General features: G+C 44.0%; 1 protein-coding gene across 3 annotated transcripts in view; it reads left to right on the top strand.

The window, feature by feature from the left end:
* The window catches only part of AKAP10 (A-kinase anchoring protein 10), a 522,318-nt gene that overhangs the window by 474,954 nt on the left and 25,716 nt on the right, over nucleotides 1-21,648 (top strand). For 2 of the 3 annotated variants that reach the window (XM_078679919.1, XM_078679921.1), the window contains one exon: nucleotides 4,133-4,184. The exons of the other annotated variant lie outside the window; for it this stretch is intronic. In XM_078679919.1, the coding sequence (XP_078536045.1) occupies nucleotides 4,133-4,141 (9 nt within the window). In that variant the 3' untranslated portion in view covers nucleotides 4,142-4,184. The remainder of the gene's footprint in view (nucleotides 1-4,132; nucleotides 4,185-21,648) is intronic. 3 annotated transcript variants of the gene reach the window in all.

The following is a 21,648-nucleotide window of genomic DNA, read 5'->3' as shown; positions in this document are numbered from 1 at the left end:
GCGGCAGCAAGAAAAGGCATAATAACGGACAAGAGTAAAATTACAACAATGAGGAAGAAATATAGGAAATAATGTAGGGAGGCATAAAAGACGCACAAAGAAGACCTTTGGGGAAAACTACTATGGGCAAGTAAATTGCCAAACAGCAGGGAATTTTGGGTTATAATAAACAACCTAACAAAAGGAATGAGACGGTACCAAAACGCAGGAATAAGTGGAGGAATATGGAAACATGTCCACAAAATGAATACCAAGCACCAATACAACAAGAACGCAAAGAAGACTGAGGAATAGGAAGTTGTTCAAGAAGGAATAGTGCAACAACTTTCAGCCTTCAATTACAGGAGAGCATGGATCTGGAAGGAGATTCATTTGACCTAAGTACCTACTGACACATTGCACTAACTGACGCAAAACAAATAAAAGGAATTATTAAAAAACTAAAGGCTGAAGGAGCAGCCAGACCGAATGGCTTCCCAAATGCACGATTCAAGCAAGCACCAGCCTACTGGGCAGACTATTCCACTCCCCTTTTCAATCACATTTACAGTCAGAACAAGATACTAACTTACTGGAAAGGGAACATATATCACCCAATATACAAACACGGAAGCCGCACCCAGCCAGAGAATTATAGGCGGATAGCCTAGATTGATGTAGGGGCAAAACTATATGCATCCTAGTACACCTCCAAGCACGATTGGAGGAGAAATGCGTAATTCCAATATTTCAAACAGGATTCAGGCCTGGCATGGGAATAACAACAAACCTGGCAGACCTGGCTATTTTATCAGAAAAAGCCATAAAATGTTGGTTGTTCACGTTTTATTGATCTAAAGTCAGTGTTGGACTGAGTTCCACGAGACAGACTCTGGGGAAAACTGAAAGCATGGGGGCTACTAAAAAAATTACTCAACGCCATCACAGCTCTATATTGCAACGCCTAGGCTCGGGTGAAATTCGGAGATGGCAGCAGAGTCTCAGCCAAGATAAATACCAATCATGGCCTGAAACAAGGCTGCATGCTGGCACTGTTGTTATTTAACTTGTACCTTGCAGACATAAACAGCTACCTGACAAAAACTAAGAGCCATCCTCCCAACCTGGCAAACGAGTAAATCTCATACCTCCAATACGCAGACGGTTTGCAAGGAGCCATAAACGACTTGACAAACTACTTCGAGCCCCAAGTTTTGGAGCTGAACAGGAAGAAAACCAAGGTGGTGCGCCTAGTAGACACTCAGTTCAGTAAATCTAAATGGCACGTAAAGGGCGAACAAGTTGAAGTGACAGGCCCATATAAGTAACCTGGAACACTAAATAACATATGCTGGGCAGAAATCAAGGCTCGGGTGGAACAAAAACAATCCAACTCATGGGAGAACATCTGGCAAAAGCCTTAGAGGAACTAGGTATTCAAGAGGCATGGTTTAGCAAGGCGGACAAGGTAACATTTGCAAGGACATGTATCGCTACAGTAAAGAAAAAGTCCCTAGTGGAAGATAAAAAATTCCTGGGAGATGCATGGACAGTAATAAACTCCTACTCACACTTGAGGCCACAAAGCAGGGTATGCTCAGACGTGAGTCCCTTGCTCACTTTGCCACTGGATTCAAGCAAGCCGGGCTGAAGACGGCTGGAATGCCAGAAACCGGTCCTCAGAAGCTTGTTTCCGGTCCAGGGAAGACATGGCTTGGCAGTTTGGGCTGGACTGTTCCCATGAGGCACAGGGTCAGACTGATTTGCATATAGCCATGTCTGAACTGGGGTGGCAGAGTGGGCTAAAGAACGGTGATGGATTAAACCCAGATCTTTTGACTGGGTGTGAGTGTTTGATTGATTCAGATGCTCCGTCCATCACCACCCCCTTTTGTACCGGTTTTGGCCGCCATAAGTGTGGCAGGGTATTCTCAGACGTAAGTCCCTTGCTCACTTTGCCACTGGATTCAAGCAAGCTGGGCTGAAGACGGCTGGAATGCCAGAAACCGGTCCTCGGAAGCTTGTTTCCGGTCCAGGGAAGACATGGCTTGGCAGTTCGGGCTGGACTGTTCCCATGAGGCACAGGGTCAGACTAATTTGCATATAGCCATGTCTGAACTGGGGTGGCAGAGTGGGCTAAAGAAGGGTGATGGATTAAACCCAGATCTTTTGACTGGGTGTGAGTGTTTGATTGATTCAGATGCTCCATCCATCACCACCCCCTTTTGTACCGCTTTTGGCCGCCATAAGTGTGGCAGGGTATTCTCAGATGTGAGTCCCTTGCTCACTTTGCCACTGGATTCAAGCAAGCTGGGCTGAAGACGGCTGGAATGCCAGAAACCGGTCCTCGGAAGCTTGTTTCCGGTCCAGGGAAGACATGGCTTGGCAGTTCGGGCTGGACTGTTCCCATGAGGCACAGGGTCAGACTGATTTGCATATAGCCATGTCTGAACTGAGGTGGCAGAGTGGTCTAAAGAACGGTGATGGATTAAACCCAGATCTTTTGACTGGGTGTGAGTGTTTGATTGATTCAGATGCTCCGTCCATCACCACCCCCTTTTGCACCGCTTTTGGCCGCCATAAGTGCGGCAGGGTATGCTCAGACGTGAGTCCCTTGCTCACTTTGCCACTGGATTCAAGCAAGCCGGGCTGAAGACGGCTGGAATGCCAGAAACCGGTCCTCGGAAGCTTGTTTCCGGTCCAGGGAAGACATGGCTTGTCAGTTCATGCTGGACTGTTCCCATGAGGCACAGGGTCAGACTGATTTGCATATAGCCATGTCTGAACTGGGGTGGCAGAGTGGGCTAAAGAACGGTGATGGATTAAACCCAGATCTTTTGAATGGGTGTGAGTGTTTGATTGATTCAGATGCTCCGTCCATCACCACCCCCTTTTGTACCACAAAGCTACATATCAGCGCACTTCCACCTAGCGATAAAAAGGAGTTTTATTCTGTACCGATTAAGAGCTCACAATTCGAAGGATTTGCTACCAACATGGAAAGGCAAAAACCAAAACACAAACTGCCGTTTATGCGGATACTGCAACGAATCCATAAGTCTTTTGATGTGTCTATGCCCTACAGTCAAGGACACTCAAGGGCACTCAGACTAATTTTTAATGAACTAAACATCCGCACATGTAGCCAAGCTGTAATCCGCTGGTTGAAGGGTACATCCAACATATTGATTTGCCATGGGGAAACCTGTTTCTTACAAATAAGTTACCTCCTCCGAAAATAAGATCTACAATAGTTAACGGGCCACACACTGGGTCAGTTTTTTTACAAACTTTAATGGAATGAATTTGCCAGAAATGAATGCTTAATATTTATGTAAAACACTGCAGATGCAAATGTAAATTATTTTATGGAATAGACAAATATTTTTTTACTTTTGTAAATAGAATATTTTATAAAGGGACGAAGAAGAATATTTTATATACTGCACTTTATGGTTATAAAAAAAACCCAAATAAATGACTTTTTTACATATGGTATTCTTCTACTAATTAGCCAACAAACACTTACCTTTGAGACCTAAAGCCCATTCTACAAGGGGCAAAGCGTTAACAGCTGTTTTACAAAGAAATGTCCCCGTCTCCGGAATATGCAACGCTGCTACTTGAAAATCAGTGCATACTTTCACCACGCATTACTGTCTAGACTCAGACAGACACTCAAGTAGGGCAGGCCTCTTTAAGGAATACATTTCGATAATTGTTGCATCTGCTTTTGTACATTCTTGATTCATCTGCAGGTGTGTGGGATCTGCTTGCTATTCTATTCAGTGCTTATTACAATTGATAAGGATCCTTTGGAAGAGAAGGATAAACTGCTTACTTGCAATCCTTGTTCTCTTCCAGGGGAATTCTTGTCAGTCATAAGCAACCATCCCTCCTCTCTGGGTGAATTTCAGAAGCAGCAGCTTATATACTAGGGTCTGTTTCCTTCATGTAACCACAAAAAAACCTGATCCAACTGTCAATTTTGAGTCATGATGGGATACAGGAGGTCCTGGAGGCGTAAAGGTACATTGGTAATATTTACATGTTATGCTTTAAATGCAGCCTATTGGCTAACAATGCCTTTTTATTCCCTTGCTGTTTTCTCTTTAATAAATGGTGTATTTACAATTTATGCTCTCTTTTTCAGATTCACTGAAAGGTTGAGACTGGTGAGATGTTTATTAAATGAAAAACTCAATGTAAGTTGAGCATTTTTAGCCTTTACTATAGACTGTATACATCTATGTATATATATTTATATGTCTCTAAAAGTACTACGTACATTCCTGATTTTAAAACAAACAGTCTGAAGCTGGTGCGCTCTTTACAGCGGGTGCCGGTCTCGAGGCCAGACTATGCCTCGTATTAAATTCAAAAACAATTCTTCAAATGGCCGCACTCTGGAAATCATATATTCAGCTCCGAAGAACCCCCTCCCTAGCCAGGGAAGGAAGCGGCCGCACTCTCGTGGAACTTTCAAAAGTATTTTATTGCACAAACAACAGGACGCGTTTCGGCATTGACATTCCTCTGTGTCAACCTGTGTAAGTCATGTATTATGTCAATCATGAAAACAAAATTTCAAGAAATAACTAAATAATTAAGCCCTTTATGGGCAAAGACACTTAGTTCACAAAATTGAGCCCTGTGTGGGCATAGTGACGATGTGACTAGTTCATTGAAACAGCCCAAAGAATTAATAATTCTCTAAATCATTCATATTCAGATTGTGCAACACTCCTAAATATCAGGATCATGGAACTATTTACATTGATATCAGCAGAAACAATTTTATACATCTGTGTCATCAGGAGCATCTAGGAAAAAAGAGTGTTATTATCCTAGATGTATAGAAAGTTATTCTTCAGAATTAAGACCAAATGGGATGACAGTATGTAAATCGATAATGTACCTTGATTCCAACCTGCGTAATTTCTGCAATCTATCACCACCTCGGTCACTCAATGGAATATGATCTATGCAGTAGAATTTCAATAGTGTTCGATCACTATTGTGGACTTCAGAAAAATGCCTGGCCACTGGATAAGTGGGATCTCTATTCTCAATGGCACGGGCATGCTCTAAAATTCTTTTTTTGGCAGGGTGTTTGGTACTGCCAACATAAATTTTCAGGCAAGGGCAAATTAAGCAGTAAACACAAAAAGGTGTAGTGCAGGTTAAGAAGAATTGTATCTTTTTTGTCACTCTTGTGCCTGGCAATTGAAATGTTTGAACCTTAGTGCTATTCTTACAAGCCTTGCACTTAGAGCATGGAAAGAAGCCTGTCATAGTGTCTAATCGTGGAACAAAGGGAACAGCTTGGTAATGACTTTTAACTAGATGATCTTTCAACGATCTACTTCGCCGGAAAGTTATTTGTGGTTGCGCTGGCAAATCTTTTCCGATCAAAAGATCTGACTTAAGGATATGCCAGTTCCGGTTAAGTATCTGTCTGAATCCCCCTGCTTCTCCAGAAAATGTAGTTATAAATCTACTAAATTCTGTGTCTTTTGTTGTAGATTGTCTACGTTCTTTAAACAGGCTACTACGTTTGATTTTCTTTACTCTTTCCAAGGTCTGATTTAATAAACCACTTTTGTATCCTCTGGCCTTAAAGCGATCAATGGCATCTTTTGCTGATTGTTCAAAGTCTTTATCGTCAGAACAATTCCTTTTGATGCGAAGTAACTCCCCATATGGGATACTTTTTATCAAAGATGTCTGATGACTACTACTTGCCTCAAGTGTAGAGTTACCAGCTGTGGATTTTCTAAACAGCTTAGTGCAAATTCTATCGTCTTTGATAAAGACTTGAAGGTCCAGAAAGGATACAGTGGTTTGGCTCATATGTCCACTGAAGTGGAGGTTCAATGAATTGTTATTAAGTGAGTCATGGTATGATTCTGCTTGAAGTTTGGGACCCTTCCATAGGATGAACAAATCATCGATATATCGATGCCAGGCTACAGTACAATTTACATGTTCGGTAAAGGGCTCCGCCCAGGCCACCTGCTTCTCCCACCAGCCCACGAATAAATTCGCGTAGCTGGGGGCGAAGCAGGTGCCCATCGCGGTCCCCCTTATTTGTCGGTAATGTTGCTTGTCAAAAAGAAAAATGTTATTGCAAAGGACAAATTCAGCAAATTCCAACAACATTTCATTATGTTCAGAGTATTCTAACGATCTTCCTTTAAGAAAATACCGCACAGCCTGTAAGCCCTTTTTGTGATCAATAACCGTATATAAGCTGGTTATATCTAATGTGATCATCCACATGTCAGTTTCCCAAGGTATGTCCATGATACTCTTGATAAAATCAGTAGAGTCTTGAATGTATGAGGGCAGTGTTTTGACAAAGTCTGTAAGAAAAAAGTCAATATATTGGGACATGCGATCTGTTAGACAGTCAATAGAGGAGACGATAGGTCTGCCAGGCGGCCGTTTGATGTCTTTGTGGACTTTTGGTAAGTGGTAGAATGTCGATGTCACCGGACACGGACAGGACAAAAATTTATGTTCCTTGTCATTTATCATCCCTCTACCTGCCCATTTCATCAGCAAATTATGGTATTGATCAATACTTTTGATGTAATCATCCTTGCTGATTTTTTTATAAGTTAGTATCAGACAATTGGCGTATCGCCTCCTGTGTGTAGCATTCTCTTGTCATCACAACCACATTACCGCCTTTATCAGATGGTTTCAATATCAACTTGGGATTTTCCTGTAGTTCTTTTAAGGCTTTTTGTTCTCCTCTGGTTAGGTTATATTTCTGGTTAGAAACTGTGGTTGTTCTCATCTTTAAGAGATCTTGATTGACTGCCTGTTCGAATACGTCAATGGTGTCAAAAGTTGACGCTGGTATAAATGTTGATTTTGGTTTGAAATTAGTTGGTGACGGTTTTTGTTTGATGCCAAATTTTATTGCTTCAGTCACATTCGAGTCAGGGTCTTGAGAGTCTGTTACAGCTTGGCTTGAAATAAGTTGCATGGCACTGAGATCAGTGCCAGTCAATGCGGAAGATTCCATTTGTACACCTGTTATTTCAGCCAAGGGAGGACGAGTTTGAGATCTCAATTTGAAAAATTTCTGTAATTTCAATTTTCGCGAGAAAAGATACAGATCAATGCGAGATTGGGTATACTCTAATTTCTTTGTTGGGCAAAATGTCATTCCTTTTTTCAATATGCTGATTTGATCTTGAGTTAGCTTGTATTGCGTCAAATTAATGATCGAGAGATCTTCAGATTGTATTATTTCCTTAGATTTTTCTGGCTTCGTGTTTGAGTAGCCATTCCTAATTGCCTGCCTGTATCTGCCGCCCCTTCTTGTCTTCCTGTTGCTCGGCTTTGTCGATTTTGTGGGGCTTGTGATCTGCCTCTCCCCCCTCGTTGTCGAGAGTTGCGCATCAGCTGGAACTCCTCTAAAAAACGCCCTCTACCACTCAAAGGGTATGTGGTTGTACCAGCGGTTTCCTCTCCTGATTGTTCTGCATCCGTACTTGCAGCTGATTCAGATGTATCTTTAGCTTGTGCATTTTTTAGACCACCTCCTCTCAAGGCCGTGCGTGGGGCATCAAATTTACGGGCAAATGTAAGAATTTTGCCCTGTTCATAGTCATTAGCGTCCCGTATGAATTTGGTGTGTTTTCTTAATTTGATCTTTTCTTGATAGGCAATCAGTCGGGTTTTCATTTTCTCCCTTATGCCATCTCTATCAACCATTTCAGTATTAGCGTCAATTAGTGATTCAATATCCGCTATTTCTTGCAAACATTTTTCCCGGTCACTCCAGGCAAATTTGACTAGAATCTTTAACATCCCTGCGCTTGATTCTGCGGTGTATTCTGACCACTCTTCAAGAAGCGCTGGATCCGGATTCTCATAAGAAGGAATTGTGTAAATGCGTAATCCGCGTGGTACTCTCTTGACCTCAAGATAGCGTTGCAGTGAGGTCGCTTCCCACCATTTCCGCACCTCACGTTCCATTAATCTTTCGAGTTTAATGAACAATGCCTGTAATGAACTGGGAGTCTCTTTGTCAATAGCCGAGTCGGAGCGTTGCATGGAGCTGCATTTGAACACGTCGTCAGCCTCAGCGTTTCTCGCAGTGTCAGAAAACATGTCACTCTCAGATGTGGGCAAGCGCTTGGGCACTGGTTGAAAGTGCAATTGTGTGCAAACGAATATCAGATTGCTTCAAAACCACTCACTCCGGCTAATTATTATTCTTCGAACAAGTTTTACAGCGTCACAGCGTCAGTGTATGTAACAGTCTTTAACGGATAACGGGCTGGCGCAATGAAAACTCACCCGCCTAGTTGAAGCCTCGATATTCCGTAGCGCTGAATTGTTCGGTTTTTTTTTAGCGGTGCTCCGACGGCAAAAACCAAGCTCCAATTTTCCACCTCAGCCGAGGTTACGAGCACTCAGGAGTGGGTGCGGTCCAAAGACGCGGCGGTGGCGCCGCGTAACAAATTCAGCTCCGAAGAACCCCCTCCCCAGCCAGGGAAGGAAGCGGCCGCACTCTCGTGGAACTTTCAAAAGTATTTTATTGCACATACAACAGGACGCGTTTCGGCAGACGTGCCTTTTTCCTCTGTGTCAACCTGTGCAACAAGCGTTGCCGCCATTTAAGCTTGCATTTCAAAATTGATTACACATTTTTTTCCCATGTGAATGCATTGACATGAAAGACAGACAAAATCTTCATTACGACTTTGGCGGCCATTTTAGAGTGGTGTACGTAATACTTAATACCTTAATAAACCATGATTTCAATCGTGAATTATTAAACTGCCATATTCACAAGTCATGTATTATGTCAATCATGAAAACACAATTTCAAGAAATAACTAAATAATTAAGCCCTGTATGGGCTAAGACACTTAGTTCACATATTTTAATATGTGCTCCAGGGTTTCTCGTACGTGGGCAGGAATATTCAGTGTTTATGACTTTAATGAGGATTCCCCTGGTAGAGAACTAGGATTACAGGTAAGCAATTACTCCTTTTGTCCAATAAGGGCTACTGCTGGCCAAACGGAGGGTTGGCTATTCACTGGCTATCTGCCCATGGGCCCACCCCTCAGACATGGGTCAAGGACTTAGAGGAATGGTCTTGAGCATAGTTGAGATGGATGAAAGAAGTCCACATAGACGAGTGACTGGGCGATAATTGTTGGGGATGTAAAAGTATGCTGCAGGATGTACTTGATAGTAAAGGGGTGATGCGGGGGCGGATAATATGGATCTGCCACCTTCGCTAGGATCTGAGAGTAAGTCCCCTGGGCAAGAGGAGTCCCAAATTTATGAAACGGACAGGAGCCTCGATTCCACTCCTGAGGGGGGTGTCGGAGTGGCAGGAGGGAGGTCTCTAATGGCCTGGGAGGTCCGGTGGGCAGAATGACAGCTTAAATAACCACGGAGGCAGAGTCGCTGATGCCCCCAATTTAGTGAATGATGGCCTGTGAAATGGCCATGGGGGCCCGAGAGATCTTATTTTCAGCACACTGACCTGCCTACACATTGATTGTCATGCTGTACTTGATGGTAAATGAGTCACATTTGTTCTGTGACAAAATTTGTTTAAATAAAAATAAGAATAATAAACCCACCAATAGCTAAGCACAGCTGCATCGCACGTGCACTCCTCTGCCAAACTCATTTGGGGGAAATGGCTGGAAGTTTATTAGATGCCACCTGCATGTCTGCCTGATCTCTGTCCACCTGAGATACATTTAAGCGCATATTGAGGTCTCCCATAATTTAAACTAGAGAGTATTTATAAAGCGCACATAAGTTGCAGGAATTCTGCCTGAACCATGAGACCTGCTCCTTGCTAGATTGAATACTATCAGTATCAACATATACATTGATCGCAATTATTCATTAAATTTGTGCAGTATTTGTATACATATTTATTAGCACATACTTGAGTTACCCTTTTTGCTATTTTGGCCACCCACCTCTCTGTTGATTATTACATTTTCAGTCTGCGCTTCATTTAAGCTTTCTGTATCAGATAATCTCCTTAAAGCATGAAAAATCCTGTAGTGGATCCCAATGTTATCTGGTGTTCACTATTCCCAATTGATGTTGCTTAGTGCGGAATAATCCTCTTCCTGATATTGGCTTAAACAGGATAATCTGTTGTCATGATCTAACCAAGTCTTACTACTTTCAAATTTCCAATAGCCCACAGTCCTCCTTTGAACCTTCCATGGCGCCACCCACTAGGGGTAGATTTATTTGTTAAAACTCAGCGTTACATGATTAGTTAAGGATCCCTCATCCACACTTCTCACTATTTCCTCCTGATGTAATATCCTCAGGCCTTGCTGGTATATTTCCACCTCGAAACCTAATGTTAGATTTTTTTACCAACCTCAAATGAATTGCTACTTTTGGCACCTTTTTCCCCACTCTGCTATTGAAGAAAGATACCGGTTTTAGATAGTTTGTGGCAATCGTATTTAAGAATGGACCGTTTTTGAAAGCTTTAAGGAGGTAAGATCTATTTAATGGGCTCCCGTTTTTGGTTTTTGACAGTTTTTTTTTTACAATATCAAAATACAGAAGATCGTTTTCGTCTATTTTAGATTGTCTTTCTACTCTCCCTTTCTGTAGGTGGTAAATAAGGCAAGTTGAAATTCCTCTCAGATGCTAACTGATCTCATGGATCTGTGGCTTCATGCAATGATTTTTAGTTTACCCTTACCTGCAAAAGGGTGTTTGAGGCTGTTTTTTGGGTTTTCTTTTCTGCATTACTTTTGTGTTTCATAGATGGTATTATGCTTCCGTTCTTATCCCTCAATCCCTTCTTCCCCCCCTCGGGCCCCCAATAGAAGCCAGCAGCATCTTCAAAATGCCCTGCATTACCTATAAAGCTTTACAATAGCACACAACAAAATGCTTGGCTAATAAACTCACTCACAGTGGGCAGAGGATCGCATCGTAGCTCTGAATCAATGCTTCATGAACCCCACAGATTCAAGAAACAAAACCATCTCTTGATCAGTCTCTGGAAGTGTTTCCAATATTTGAAATTCAGTCCCTCCTGAGATTCACATAAATTCCTTCTTCAAATAAATCAAAAAGAACCTAAAAGTAATATTGATCCAAAATCACCTTCTGGATTAATATTTCTCCTCCCCGCAGTACTTCCCTATATAACGCCCTTCTGTTTCATTCCTTTGTCCCATTTTTTTAACTTAATGCAGCATTTGATAATTGCTCTGGAAAATTCCTGTCGCACTATATCTCTGCATATTTCCTGCCTTTCCCGTTCTGTTGTAATTTTCCCATTTTCATTGTAAAGCACTCTGACATCCCTGGTCAAGTGTGGGGAATATATAAAATTACAAAGCAAACCAATATGTGATGCTCCAACCCATAAAATGGGAAATGCAAATAAATTAGGATAGGGGGAGGCGGGAGGGATGGGAGGATTTGATTTACATATCAGTTCATGGCACTCAAAAACAGAACCCCTGCCCTTATTGGCCTACTGCTCCCCAAAAGCTGTATACTCCTCCTCTGACAGAAACATAGGAAGGGACAGTCATTATGAATGAACCTGTGAGGGATGTGAGGATTGGAAAGACGCCCTGCAGAACCATACCTTTGCTGCTTTACACAGATCGAACAGAAAATATGGTTAGACTGGACTTCTGAGACTAAGGACTCCAAGGCAATGCCAGGCCTCCAGGATATCAACTATTATAGCTAGGCACATTTTGGTGAAGAAATAAACTAAATGCACCATATAAAGCTCATAACCACTTATCTTCCAGCTCCCAGTTTTTACATTGTGTTGAGTTGTATCAGGAAAGGAGATATTTGGAAAAGATATTTAAATTAAAGACCTTTCTCCTGGCAAAGAGGGTGTGAATACCTAGTTCTTATTGGAGAAGTCTACTTTAGTGGGTTTCACTGAGGCAGACTCAACGATGTACATTGCATGGTGTGGTCCTTGCTCAGATTCATTTCTTTATTTTACACAATTGCATTCTATGGATCGTGCTTTGGCAAGGTTCAGCTTCAGCCGTCATAGTTTGTTTGCATAAAGAAAACTGTATTTGTGCAGAATTGCGTTGATACTTCTGCAATTTATTTTTTTTAGGTAGAAAGTGAGCAAATAGAATAGAAATCAACAAAATGAAAGACTCTTTTTTTGGTTTGACGATTTGTAAAATGTTGCTTGAACATGAAATATCTTGAAAGAAACAAGAGACGAGGCGTTTGGCAAAACCGGAACAGTTCACTTAAACAGTGCGGCTGGCAGAACAGTTACAGGCATAGGATCGGAGGACTGTCTCAACTTACAATCGATCTGAAATGGGTCTTTATACAATTCATTGAATGTCGAAAACAGTTCAGTCGGTCCTTTTTTGGTAAGGAATGTGAACTGCTTTCTATGGAGTGGTAAATTCATGTATCTGATAGGGAATCCTGTGGAGATCGACCTTGCGTGTACACAATGCGGACAGTAGATAACGTGTCCAAGTGCCCGGCATGGGGAACACATGTTATGTTATGTTATGTTAAAATGGTTTTTATAGAGCGCACGGCTACTCAAAAAGAGTGTCCCAGCGCTTTTAATTAACATGATTACTGCATTTGTTGTGTGCTGATTGGCTATATGTTCCTAGCTTTTTTGGCATCTGACTTTATGGTGTTTCGGTGGCGCGCTTACCCCTCCTGCCATGTGTATATTATTAGGGCCAATCTCCCTCGACCATTGTGGTGTGAGTGCGCCTATCTGTGGGATTGATCTGGGATTTCCTGTTCATGCTCTTTTCTGTCGACTTTGTGCCGCCTCACCTGTGACCTGTCAGTCAGTGACCTCAGGCCTGGGTCTTACAGCCTGCCTACGTATTTCTGAGTCATGGTTGATGTGTAGTTTGTAACAGGTGAATTTGTTAATAAAGATGCAATTTCGTTTTTGTACACAAATGTATTGTTTCTCAATATTAACATTCCCACCTCTAGTTGTATTTTCAACTACACTATCTAACCCATACTTCATGAAAGTTTTTTTTATTGAGGGCCTGTTGTTCTTTAAATTTGCCTTTGACAATTACTATTTTCCTAGTTACTTGCTTTCTACCCAAATTGAGGACTGCGTTTTTACAGCAGGAAATCCCCAACCGCGCTGTTCGACACAAAAATAATAACACAATGAAAACCGTCAACGATGTTGTGCACAAACAAGAGATCCACTATGGGATGCAGGAGAACCAATTTGAGAACCACTCTTGCTCAGGGGCACCTCCATCCTCACGCATGTCTCTTTGTAAATGGTGCAGTGCTTGGATGGCAAAAGTCAATGTCCTGTTATTCATATCGTTCCCTGGTATAAACATGCAGCAGGACGCACCGATCTAGGCACACACCCCTCCTTCCATCGCGGTCATTAAGTCTAACACATACCGATGCTGTATCACCATGAGGCAGATTGCTTTCAGTTCTTCCTTGATTGAATTAATGCCAAGCTCTGTGCTGTTCAACATTTTAAGCATTTCTCACCTGATTACTTTGAGCCAGCGGGCATTTGCTTTTGCCTGCAAGGTAAAGTAGGGTCTGAACCCTCCAGCTGATACTTTTGTGTCTGTGAACAGTCTGCAGTCTTCTGGAATTCTTGTACTAAACCCAGTCAAAATAATCTGCCCTTCTTTTGTCACAAGCCAGATGCAGCAAGGTTGTTTTCTTCCTTAGCTGGTGCTGGAGCAAGTCCAATAGTTCTTCTCTGGGAGTGACCAGGGCAGGGGTGTGTATGGTGACCAGGGAACAGAGTCTGTGCCATCCGGGGACGAGCGGAGTGTAAGCAAACTTGCTGCACTGCCAGTAGATATCCATCCGGGTGTAAGTGCCCCAGTGCATATCTGGAATGTGCATGAACGTGCAGCAGTTCTCAATCATTCCCAGTGGAAGTGTTCCTTTATCTCTGAAACACAAAGAATACAGTGTAAGTTTTCATACAATTAGGGGTTACTCCTTCCCTTATAGCCAAGTGTATCCACTCACCTTGATATCCCAGATTTCCTGACATAGGGGGATCATGCTTTTGTTTAACCCTTCCTTGTGTGACTCATTTCCCTTTGTATCATCGACCTGGATGGCGCAACACAGGAACTCCATATCGGGGGTCCACTTGTTGTTAAAGAGGGCTGTCCCAGATACGCTAAGAGCCACCTTTGGACGACAAATGGAGGCAGGAGCGGATGTGGTAGTCCATTGAGTAGTTTTGGGTTTAACTACCTCCAAGAATCCCTTCTCTGGAAAGTCTCAGGGCCAAACAGCATTCTCCCCTAGGGTGCCCTTTCTGCACATCCTGTCTTGCTCAGTTTGGCTATCACTAGGTCTGATGAAAAGATTATAGAGTCGTTGGGTTGGTCTCGTATATGGTCAGATTCACTACTATTCTGTGGGGTCCTACCTTGTTGGACTGGAGTTTGGCCATGATTCTGCATAGGTATAAGTGGAGAAGACATTTTGATTTTTATGGGGCTATCTTTTGGGACAAGTAAAGTCTGCGTCTACTGCATGTGGTATTAGTGAACAGATATAACACGACCTGGCTGATGTTTAACTGCCCACAGCAGTCACGTGCTGATACCACATTTTGTTCAAGAGGGCAGTATGTAGTGCATTTGGGAAGCTAGTGTTTGGGTTGGTGTAATTGTAAGTAACATGGGATTGAACCTTGCGCATGCAGTTTTTGGACGGACTCCGTTTGGCCAGGCAGTTCTTTAGCAGTGAATAGGTGTGGCAGCACCCTACATAGAAGTGCAATAATACATAACTTGTTGTTGAACATCGCAGGTATTGGTATGGATCCAGGGAAGGTGTCTGTGGTCCTCTGGTGTTTGGGAATTCTCGTTTAACAGTTCAAACTAAAAAGCTCTCATTGCAGTTCATGCAGGGTTTATCCTAGAAGATTTCAGCCATACATCATCATAATGAACCCACTCATTTTTCACCTCCACCTTGAGGGCCATTGGTGTTGCGAAAACCAACCAGTAGGGTTCCTCAAACTTGACTTGCTTCCACTTCCTTACGAAGTTACAAATGTAGACTTCTTACCCAGGTTGGAGTGTTTAGTATGGTAGCATGGCGGTGGTGCACTTAGTGGTCCGGTGGTTGACCGGTTTGGATGCGAACTTAGCAGTTTTGGTTAGTTCTGAGAGATATACATGTCATTTGTCTCCCAGTGCTTAGGAGCTAGCTTCAGAGCCTAATTTGGTCTGGGATTTTGGGATGGGTGTCACCATCAATCTACTAGTCACAATCTGGTGTGATGTCGGATGGTGATCGCTGCTCGGTGTGTTTCTCAGTGCGAATAAGGTGAGGGGCAAACAGTTGAGCCACTTTTTTATTAAAGCTGGCACAAATTTTGCATTTTTTTGTTTGATAAGCTTTATTTATTAATAATGCATGTCGCAATAAGCCGGCAATAAACACAAAATGCCATTGAATCGCTCAACAATGCTGTTGCATTTGAGGTGCTACACTGAGGCTAATTTATGTGTTATTTCTAGCAGGGCACAGATGTGGTTGAACATGGAGTTGACGAAATGTTTCCTATTGTCTGACCGGAAAGAGTCTGGTTCCTGCCCTCCCCCCGTCCTCAAATTGGGGTATTCCTTCCCTCACCAGGAACATAGATGCCGCCTTGGCATCACAGTTCACTCAAGGGCCAGCTTCGATCCACTTACAGTACCAGCACACCCCTACAATCGGGTATCTGTAGTTAGCACATCGATCAATCAAATCAATGTGTAACGCCCTGAGAGTCCCAGTTGGTCTTAGGATTGCTGATGATATGACCTTGAGTGTAGGTTTGGGTGAACATAATTGACAAAAGATGCATTCGTTGAGAGACATTGCTACAGTCTCTGTAAGGTTGGAGATGAACCATTCGTTCTGAAGTCCCGCTATATTGTTTTCTTTTGCTGTGTGTGCTGGTAGGTGTAATTGGGACAAAGCTATGTGGACTATGCTCTGAGGCATGACTTGCTTTCCTGTGGGTGGGTGGGTGTGTGTCGGTATGAGTTTGTGTGGTTTGCGTGCAGTACCTGGCTTCCCATCGCTCTTTCTTGTCATGTATCACAGTTTCCTGAAACGCCCTGCTGTTTCTGTGTAAGGTTTGTCATGAGGACGTTTCATCTCTAATGCCTGTTGCAAGGGAAGCACTGGCTCTCCAAATGCATCGTAAGCTGCCCTCTTTGCAAACTGGTTTGCTAGTGCATTCAACTGTAACACAAAGTTCTTGCCCCCCAGTATGAGCGGCACATTTCAGCACGACCACGCATTTAGGCAGGGTCAGTGTGTCTGCTAATACCTCTAGAGGTTCCTGTGTATAATGGGTGTACCAGCTGATTTCAGGAGGCCTCGCCTTTTCCACCTCACTATGCCAGAATGCACTGTGGTGGTGACATAGATTGAGTCTGAGTAAATTGTTCATCTTTTTTACACATGCTGTTGGTGAGGGCTTCATTTAGTGCTGTCCGCAGAGCTGTCCCCTGTAAGTCTCACCCCTGTCTATCATGGAGGACCAATCAATGAACAGTGTATCACTGTCTACAATGGGTTGTTCTTCTACCTGGCTGATCCCATCGGGGGTATACATCGCACAACCATTGATCTACTCCCCCTTGTGAACTTCATGGGTTAGGAAGATGGCCGGGTTCACTAGATGACAACGTACAAAGTGCCCGCTTTAGTACGCAATGGGTTTGTGCCCCAAGGGATATTTCTGCATCAAGACTGATGACATGACCGCCCGTCACTGTGGCTGAATTAGAATTCCTTCAGGAGTTCCTAACATGGGAGCACATTAGCTCTGTTTTGAGTTTACAGAAGGTGTCATGCATCCCGGGCTTCCATGTCAGTTTCTCGTTGCCAGCTTTCACCTTTTTCATGGCCTCGAGTAGGGGGGAGCGTGCTGTAGTCAAATACCCATTGCCGGACGTAATTGCACAATACTAAAAACTTTTGCATGTCCCTTTTCATTTGCGGTGGTGGCATAGCACTGATGGAGTCTGCGCTTTCCGATGTGACCCGTCAACCGGCTGCTGAGATAAGTTGGCCAAGATAGTTAACCTCTTGCTGCACATACTGCATCTTCCCATTCTCTACTTAGTACCCATTTTTGGCAAGTGCAGTTAGGAGCGCTATCGTGTCCTGACAACATAGGTTTTCAGATTGGCTGCATATCAAAATGACGTCCGCGTATGGTATCAGCGAGCTGCTTAACTGGAAGTTAGCAAGATCCTTCCTCAGTATTCGATTGAAGATACTGGGGGACTCACAATACCTTTGTGGTAGTGCCCGGAATAGCAGCTGGACACCTCAAAATGTGAACACGGTTAGGTACTGACTATCAGGCTGAAGCAGGTTGCTGAAAAAAAGCATTCTTGATGTCTATCACGGAAAAATGGCTGGCGTCCGTGGGTGTATTAGGATGATGGAGGGATTGAGCACTACAGGGAATTCTAGGACCATGATGACATTGAGTGAGCGTAAGTCCTGTACCAGGCCCCCCCTCCCCTTTACTCTTTTTGATCGGGAAGATCTGCATATTGAAGGGGCATAGGTCCTGTACCATGCGCCAGCCCCCCTTTAATCTTATTGACCGGGAAGATTGGTGTACTGCAGTTCAATTAGTGTCTGGATTGTGGGCGCTATACCCTCGTCAGCTTCCTTGGAGAGTGGGTACTGGCACACTCTGGTATGATGGCCACTTCCTGCAACGTTATCCTTACAGGTTCAGCAGTATTGATGAGAACCACAGCATACCGGCCCCTCCGCCCATAATTGTGGCGGTACTGCTGACAATTTTATAAAACAATGGTTCGGAGTAGGCCTTATGTGGTCCTTAAAGGAGAACAAAGGGTATTAGCGAGTATTTAATAAGTCGCTAGGGAGCATTGGTAGTAGGAAAAATGGAATTTTTTATTTTTACTCTTTTCTCATAGCAAGACACAAAATTATATATATATATATACACAGTATTTCAGGTGCTCAGGTGAATAGTACGGTGCAGGACGTGACATAGGTGATCAAAGTGAACGAACTGTCACACACAACAAGGATAAACACACACAACAATTATATACAATGGTACAAGTGAAATTCCTTGGGTAGGTCGACGGCGTTTCGATCTATATTATTTTAGATCTTCATCAGGACAGTTGAGCCTCCTGAAACTTGCCAGTGGGGGGGGCAAGGATGGTCATTCGCGTAATACTATCGGGCGGATGCCGCAGCTTTTCACGGAATTTAACCAGAGACTCACACAAGATTGGTTAGAATCCAGGCATTAAATGGGGATTCAGGTAGTGGCTGTTTACTTCAATGTGGGGAAAATACTTGAGAGAAAATTAAGGTTAAAACATGATCAGTATCACTGCCAAGGCGCAGTCGTCGCTATGGTAGGGAAGGTTATCTGAAAACAATTATTGTGGGTTCAGACAGCGCATTCGTCGTTTTTGTAGAAGGAGCGACCTGAAATTATTTTTAGCAGGTCGGTGCGGCAAGCAGGGGGTCCGAGTTCCTCTTCCTAGAAGCTCTAGGAAGAGCTTCTAGGAAGAGGAACTCTACCCCAGGTTCTACTGTATGGGCTCCCCTTGTATATAACAAACATGGTACTGCTGACAAGTCCTGCATTGTTGTCAGTACCACCATGAGCAGCAGTGTCCCATTTCGTAGCTCTACCCTGACCTTGATTGAATCAGCAAACACAACCTCTGTGGCTCTCGGCAATTCATCTGATCATCCGTTACATCCCATACACTGAGGCCGTGAAGGGGGCCCTCAACTATGAACGAGAATCCCTGTGTGTCCATAGTCTTTGGATATGGGGCTTATCCCTTCTTTTAGACATGATTTGGTTTCCCCTGTGTCAATCAAGAAGCTGTATGACGTGTTATCCACTAGCACTCTTACACTGGGTTCCTCCTCGGACTGAAGAGTCACTGACAGCATGGGACTTGTGAGTGTGGGGTTGTGTGTCATCCACCATATGCAGGGCTAACTCTTGTTGACCCCATGACTTATCTACTTCTGGGAATGGAGGAGGGATTGCAACCAGGTCCCACCTTTGTGAGTTCTCCGTACTACTTCCTCGGAGCCTAATACTACATGCTTTATCTTTTCTGAACCTCTACGGCCATACCTCCATCGGTGCTGCTGTCTTCGGTGCCATTGCAGCTACAGCTGTTCTAACCAAGGCTGCCTACTCCCAGCTCAGGGATTTCACAGTAATGTCCTGGTTCTGACCCAACTTCTTTCTGTACTCTCTTTCTTTCATTGGCTTGCCTTTTTCTAGAGGCATTGGTGCATGTAGGAGAAGTTCCTGTTAGGGTTTGCCTTTCCGTATCTGGCATGCAAAGATCTCCCCTTCCTATTTTGCTACTATCTCCCTCGGGTCATCCTATAACTGTCATGCGCTTGGATGCAGCAGGGCCCACCCTTATGGGTTCCCAGGGAACTGGGGCTCCTGTCCTCACCCCCACTAGCTGTATCACTGTCTAGAAATACCACAACGATCCCTGTCATTCGTGTATGTTTGCCTGAACTAGTGGGAGTGCTTGTACTCCGTACTGCTGGGTTTCTATCAGTCGGATGCAAAGGACAGAGGGTCAAACTTATGGGAGCCTTTCCACTGGACTTGGATTGCGCTGGAATTGTCTGGGCATGCAAGCCTGTTGCTTTCTCATGCTTGGGTCTAACCAGTCATCGTTCGGTGGGGGGCCTTCTGGCTCCTAATACTGGTGAATTGGAATATCCTAATGCGGGGCTTGAGCACTTTTATACCTGCATATGGTGGGGGAGGTGCTGAAGCTTTGATTGCTAACTGTGATGTAGGATTATCAATCTGGGCCTCCTCGTAGATGGCCCATAGTTCAAATAATTCCTATCTCCTGTCTTTCTTTTGACCTTTGTATTTGGTTTGTATATCTGTTCTCATTTATTTGATTATGTTAGTGTCAAAAGTTCCCTCTTTTGGCCAAGGAAATATGTGTGCCTTTGTTTGCTGTGCCATTCTTGGCAAAACTTATGTTTTTTAGCCTGTGTAGGGAACCTGGTTTGCTTGTGCCTTAATGGTGACTCCATAGTAAGTGTTGTAATTATAGTGGACAAAGTACACCTAGCTTCTTTCTGGGGAATCTTTGCTTTGGATCTAATTTTGGGGGAAATATTTGTGGTGTACTTACGTTACTATGAGCTCAACACTATCTACAGATGCACTAAAAATTCAATATAAACATTTCATCAACACAAATAATGCATGTGAAAGTTTGCAACATTGGTAAAAAGTGCAGTTGCCAATAAAAACAGTATCTGAACGATGTTGATTTTTGGCGGCAAATACAGTTTGTGAGAAATAGCACCCTCATATGAAACATTGAATCATTGACAAAAAACACAATACTTAGGACAAAATAAAACTTGCAATAATCACATCACATATACATAACATCAATCTCAACAAAACTGACAGAGAAAAAAATGATGACTTTGTAAAAAATGTCTTAGCCTGCCATGTCTTAGCCCGCTCCTACTGCATTCAATCTTGTGGCCAGGGGAAGCTGTGCACGTTACACGGAACATGATAGTCTGCCAATATCGGCTCTGAGAGAAAGGTGATAACAGTAGTTTGCAGGAAAACTGATTACACAAGAGAACGAAAGGTTCTTCTTTGCCACACACACATTACACCTAGTTTCCCAGATTCCAATTTTTTTCCCTAAATGTCCTAATCATTCTCTTTATCACAGGCATGGGGTGCATAAACCGCTACAATCAAATCAGGGAGAAACGCTGTCACTCCTACCTGGGAGCCCTTGCCAAAACGCCTTCACTGCCGCCATCGACGCTGCTCCACCGCTGCCAGTCTCCTCCCCCCGCCGCAGCCTCTCACCATCAGTGCTGCCGCAGAGTGGGGGAGTGGGAAGACTACAACTCCCAGCGGCCTCCGCGACCGGAAGTCGCGTTGAGGCGGAGCGCGCCAGGAGGCAAATAAAAACGGACCTCATCTGCTGTGGTGTGGGTGCATAAACCGCTACAATCAACTCAGGGAGAAACGCTGTCACTCCTACCTGGGAGCCCTTGCCAAAACGCCTTCACTGCCGCCATCGACGCTGCTCCACCGCTGCCAGTCTCCTCCCCCCGCCGCAGCCTCTCACCATCAGTGCTGCCGCAGAGTGGGGGAGTGGGAAGACTACAACTCCCAGCGGCCTCCGCGACCGGAAGTCGCGTTGAGGCGGAGCGCGCCAGGAGGCAAATAAAAACGGACCTCATCTGCTGTGGTGTGGGTGCATAAACCGCTACAATCAACTCAGGGAGAAACGCTGTCACTCCTACCTGGGAGCCCTTGCCAAAACGCCTTCACTGCCGCCATCGACGCTGCTCCACCGCTGCCAGTCTCCTCCCCCCGCCGCAGCCTCTCACCATCAGTGCTGCCGCAGAGTGGGGGAGTGGGAAGACTACAACTCCCAGCGGCCTCCGCGACCGGAAGTCGCGTTGAGGCGGAGCGCGCCAGGAGGCAAATAAAAACGGACCTCATCTGCTGTGGTGTGGGTGCATAAACCGCTACAATCAACTCAGGGAGAAACGCTGTCACTCCTACCTGGGAGCCCTTGCCAAAACGCCTTC

This window comes from Lissotriton helveticus, chromosome 3_1 (genome assembly GCF_964261635.1).
Source record: "Lissotriton helveticus chromosome 3_1, aLisHel1.1, whole genome shotgun sequence".
Lineage (NCBI taxonomy): Eukaryota > Metazoa > Chordata > Amphibia > Caudata > Salamandridae > Lissotriton > Lissotriton helveticus.
Note: the sequence above shows the minus strand (reverse complement) of the source record. Positions and strands in the feature narration are given on the sequence as shown.